The sequence below is a fragment of the Lipotes vexillifer genome, unplaced genomic scaffold (genome assembly GCF_000442215.2).
Source record: "Lipotes vexillifer unplaced genomic scaffold, Lipotes_vexillifer_v1.1 scaffold738, whole genome shotgun sequence".
Lineage (NCBI taxonomy): Eukaryota > Metazoa > Chordata > Mammalia > Artiodactyla > Lipotidae > Lipotes > Lipotes vexillifer.
Genome location: NW_006769699.1, coordinates 160,225 through 165,197, shown reverse-complemented (window position 1 = coordinate 165,197; position 4,973 = coordinate 160,225). Strand labels below are relative to the sequence as shown.

Sequence of the window (4,973 nt, the reverse complement as noted above, 5' to 3'; positions counted from 1 at the left end):
TATCCCAGCAGAAGCCCAGAGGTTGACTTCCTGCTGTAGGATCCTGTCTATCAAAATGGGGAGAGAAAGGGAGGCGAGGGAGCCCCACTGAGGAGAGCGTGGTGCTTTGGAAACACAAGCACAGCCGGCTAGTTGATGGCTAGTGGGGCTGGGTTGCAGTGGATTGGGTTGCAGTGGACTGGGATTCTCCAGGGTTTACTGGTCTTAAGGTTTACCTGCATTTCACTGGTGGGTGGGTGGGAGTGTGTGTGTGTGTCTATCTCTTCTGATTGCATTTTCTTCTGTCTGGCTCAGTTTTGCATTTTCGGTGCGGATGAGTCATTTGCTACTTCCCTTTTGCCTTTTTAAAAAAACACACACCTTTCCCCCTGTGCAGTTGTTTCTCCCACGCACATCACAGGAGCCCGGCAAACACCGTTACTAACTGGCCCCCGGATGAACCTGGGGTAGGCTGGGGGCTGGGGGCTTCTCGATTGTTTGGTGTCCGAACATGCTGCCTGTATGATACTGCAGGGTAGGCTCTGGAATCACAGACGTCAGACACTGCACAGCAAAGGAGTCCTTTCTCCACTGCAACCCAACCCCACTGCAAAATTTCTTTGGAACAACATAGGCTTCTGGAAATTCCCTACGGAAAAGACAAGTCTATTATAAACACAAAGGGAAACTGCTCGGAGAAAATTATCTAACAGCTCCCAACTTTTGAATGAAAGCATACAGAAAATTCACCGAGTTTTCCATCTCTCCCCCACTTGGACAAGTGCTCCCCTGCTGTTCCGATCTGGAAAAGAGAACAGCCCAAACTCTGAGATTTAACTCTCAAATACGACAAAACTTGCATCCAACGTGCCTTTGCCTCATGGAATCCCCCAACCAATGAATGGAAGTGTTGCCGTCCCAGAGAGAGCTTTCCAGAAAGAGCTCCTCTCTCCCACGGCTGGAGCAGTGAGTATGAAAAGCTGCTTTTAGCGATATATTTGTCATTGCCTAGAGATCTAGCACGTATTGAACGGCTTACGGGGCTACAAACGTGACATCACCCCGCCACTTCTTTTGCTGCTTAAGCAAATCCTTCCAGAGATAAAGTCCAGCTCACAGCTCTCCACTCAGTTTGGGAAACGCACCACCCCAAGAAATACGCCTTTTCTGTGCCAGGCGCCCGGTCTGCAGTTCTAAAACGCAGCCGCCAGCGGCGAGGGACACGCGGAACCGTAACTCCATCTTTGAATGAGCCTGTTACTTACCCTGCATCTGTCTGCTGTCTGCTGAGTAAGGAAGGCACGGCTCACATTTCTGGCTTTCATTTTCTTCCATTGTCCCTGCCTACGGCCCAGGCCCTTCGCTGGTCTTTAAACTTCAGAGCGCAGTTCTGAAAAAGCTCCCAGAAAGCGCCTGGAAGGGGGCCCGGGGGTGGGGAGGAGGAAGCGGTGCGAAACCCCACCCCAAACTACTCTCCACTCCGGTACAAAGTCTCTCTCGCCGGGGAAAACTGCATTCCAGCGCCGGGCCTCCCGCGTCCCCCCGCGCGCGCGCGTCCCCGCGTCCGTCCGTCTGTCCGCCCGCCCGCGGGCCGGGCCCCCGAGGAACGCGGGCTGTGCCCAGGCCAGCCCCGCGCCGCGCGCTCCCGTAGGCCCCAACAGGTGATGCGCTCTCCTGCCCGGGACCCGCACGGCCTGTGGCCCCTGCCACCAACTGCGGCGACTCCGCAGCCTAGGAAGGAAAACATTTCCCAGGATCGCCGGCAGGAGCCTTTGCTGGAAGCCGCTTCTCCCGTCTCTTTAATCTCAGACACAGAATCAGCCTTCCCAATAGGCTGATATCCAGAGAAATAAACAGCCGACTGCGGAACGTCCCAAATTTCAGTGAAATCCCATTTTAAAAGGACAGTGAGAAAGACAGGGTATATGCTGAAGGTTCTTGAGTAAACACTTTCCGGCACCAACTGTTTAGAGCTTGATTAACAGACACAAAGAGGCAGCTGACTTTTCACGCAATCAACTTCAATCTCTTCAGCTGGACTTATAGAAGTTTGTACTCCTTTCCCTCCACTTTCTCGACTCTTTTTCCTCTCCCCAACACACACACACACACACACACACACACGTTGATCACAAATCTGAAAAGCAAACTAGTAAAATCAACCTTTTGAATCTCTCCAGTTAATTACTTTAAAATATTTGAATGGATTCAATGCTTTTCTTTGGAAGGGACAGGGTTACATCCAACTTACTCATTCTCCCTTTAAACTACCTACAAATATTTATTTTGTTCTTTACCCAGTCCTTGAAACACTGGCAAATTTCCCAGAAAGTGAAAAGAGGAGGCACAGTATCCACACACACAAAAACAACAACAACAAAAAAAAAAACGGGAAAATAATCTGAGCAATGTGGGTGCTGCTGTTTCAGATATGGACAAGTAACACACTCACTGGTAGGGAGAGCGAGATATTTTAATCTGTAGAAGCTCCATCATTTTGGGGGGTGGGGAACACAGTGGTTAGGCCGCTGACCATAACTTGACCCAGTTTACAGGTCATTCAGGCAAGGTTTTAGGTTAATTTAGATGAAGAATGTGTGCAGAACAATGGCTGGCCTATCCTCCAGATTCTGACCTTGAGTCACCTGTGTGCTTTGGCAGCGTGGGGGACATATTTTGGCCATTTAGGAGAAGAAAGATTCGGAAGGCTATAAAGGACAAAGAAAAGTCATCCTGCCAGGAAGTGAGCTCAACTCACATCAGGAAGGGAAGAAGAGACCCCTCAACTCCCAAAAGAATTTTTCTTGAAACCCAAGAAGTGGTGGATCATCCAGAAAGTTAAAGCCAAGCCTGGTAGCATGAAGGCAGGCAGTTGTGTTTGAAGGGGCAGGTAACTCAAGGACTCCGTGACTTTGCAACAGAATGACTTGGTAATCTTGCTTTAAGGAGGAACTAATCTTACACAGTTTCTGTACTGGTAGCCTGCGGCAAAAGCCAGACGAATCTCCTTTCAACCTGACTATTTCCTTGGGTACAAAGTGCTTATGAAGGAGGGATCTGTGTTCAGGCCCCCAGGTCCAGATTATCCGGATCCTTGTATAGATGTTGTGTATTTGTCTTCAGATGATTCATGCCAGAAAGGATGGGGGCAGGGTAGACGGAGAGAGAGAGAGCAACCCTGCAGCACCAGATCATCAGCCTAAACCAGACATCCCTGGGCTTTGGGCTCTGACACCAACCCGACTTGATGTGGTGTGTGAAGAGCCTGCTTCTGGCAGTTTCCACCTGTCGACACAGTACAGAGGCAAAGGAGAGTGCAGGGTCCCAGGATGAAGGAGGCAGCAAGGCACCTCCAAGGGCAGTCCTCAACAACCAACAGCACCCAGCCCTACCTGGGGCCCTTCCAGACTAGCTCAATCCAGGAAGAAAAGATCCATTTTGAGATGCAGATTATGCCTGCCTGGGGCTGTTTGGAAAGTGTGAGAGCAGATGAGCTCCTCTTGATGATTCCCGGGTAAGCAAGATGGGGGCAGCTCTCTCAAGCATCTTGAACTCTGCTTAGTTTCCTGGCAGCCCAAGGAACCCCCTTGGGGGACCACGTGTCTTAGCCGATCAAACCCTCCCCTCCCCCAAAGCAAAGCAGACTGCTGCCTCTGTAGACATTCCTCGAAGCAGAATTCTCTGGGGAATGCACAAAAGAAAAAAGGCATTAGCAGGGAAGATCATTAACATAAATCGTTAAGGACCATGAAATTTAGACATATTTACAGTAAAACATGTTCTCCTGAAGTCAAACTTTCTGACCATAATATGGGGAAAAGCTTCTTCTCTACTCATTACTGGCCCTTTGTTCCTCCTCCTTGAGCACAGGAACTGGCAACACTTTGAGAGGCTCTGTGTTAATGCCATGGCACTATTCTATACATCTCTCCCCAAAACACACAGCCCTTTACTAAGAACTTTTCGCTGATTGTCAGTTTCTCTGAAAGGGGTCTCTGGAAAACAGTAACTGTATTCTACAATCTTCATTAGCTTAGTAACTCATATCTTCATGAAACACACTATTATTGTCATTGCCGTTACTGTGGAGATGTTCTTTCTGGAAGAAACACTATTTGAACTGGATGTATACAAGGCTTTTTAAATTTCTGGATTAAAAAATTGCTAGGACAAACCAATCTGCCTACTGCCAGACTTTGAAATTTGCTGTGAAAGGTGTAAGGAGAGCGGGAAGAACTTGACATGTGATTTCCCCACAGTCACACAGAGAACTACAAGAGGTTACCAGCAGGCGACATTTTCAACTCCATTTCAGTTAACCAGGAAGGGTGCAAGACGATTTCTTGGTTAATGGCTTCATATGTTGGCAGTTCATGACTCATAATGAGCTAAGACAGAGACGTGTCATTTAGAAGGAAAGATGGGACTTCCCTGGCAGTCCAGTGTTTAAGGCTCCACGCTTCCAACGCAGGGGACGCGGGTTCGATCCCTGGTTGGGGAACTAAGATCTCACATACCGCATGGTGTGGCCAAAAAAAAAAAAAAATCATATCATCTGAATAAAGACAATTTAAAAATAAATAAAATAAAAGGAAAGACAACTGATGAGATAAAAGAGTGATGTAAGGGCAAATGGTGATTTTGCACTCAGAGCAAACCTATGACTGAACTGGGCCATTACTGGTTGTGATAAAAGAACTTTAACAGGCATTGCCATGCTGGGCATTAATCACAAAAATCATAAACTGTTGTGTATGACTTCTCGGCAGGCCTATGTAATTACAGGGCTGAGGAAAGCATGTCAACTGCCTTTGTGTAAGTTTTTCAAGAGAGAAATCATGGCTACAATCAAGCATTTGCGGAATTGTGCTGCTATGTTTCAATTTTTGTTTTCTTTTCTTTCTTTCTTTTTTTAACTTTAAACCCTATTAAGAACACGAGAGCTTAAAATGATATGACATTGGGACACAAAAGAAATAATTATTGCTGGGCAA

General features: G+C 47.5%; 1 protein-coding gene across 4 annotated transcripts in view; it reads right to left on the bottom strand.

The window, feature by feature from the left end:
• Positions 1-1,314, bottom strand: part of KIAA1217 (KIAA1217 ortholog) — a 323,890-nt gene extending 322,576 nt beyond the window's left edge. For all 4 annotated transcript variants that reach the window (XM_007445857.1, XM_007445860.1, XM_007445859.1 and 1 more), the window contains exon 1: positions 1,245-1,314. In XM_007445857.1, the coding sequence (XP_007445919.1) occupies positions 1,245-1,314 (70 nt within the window). The remainder of the gene's footprint in view (positions 1-1,244) is intronic.
• Positions 1,315-4,973: the final 3,659 nt, after the last annotated feature.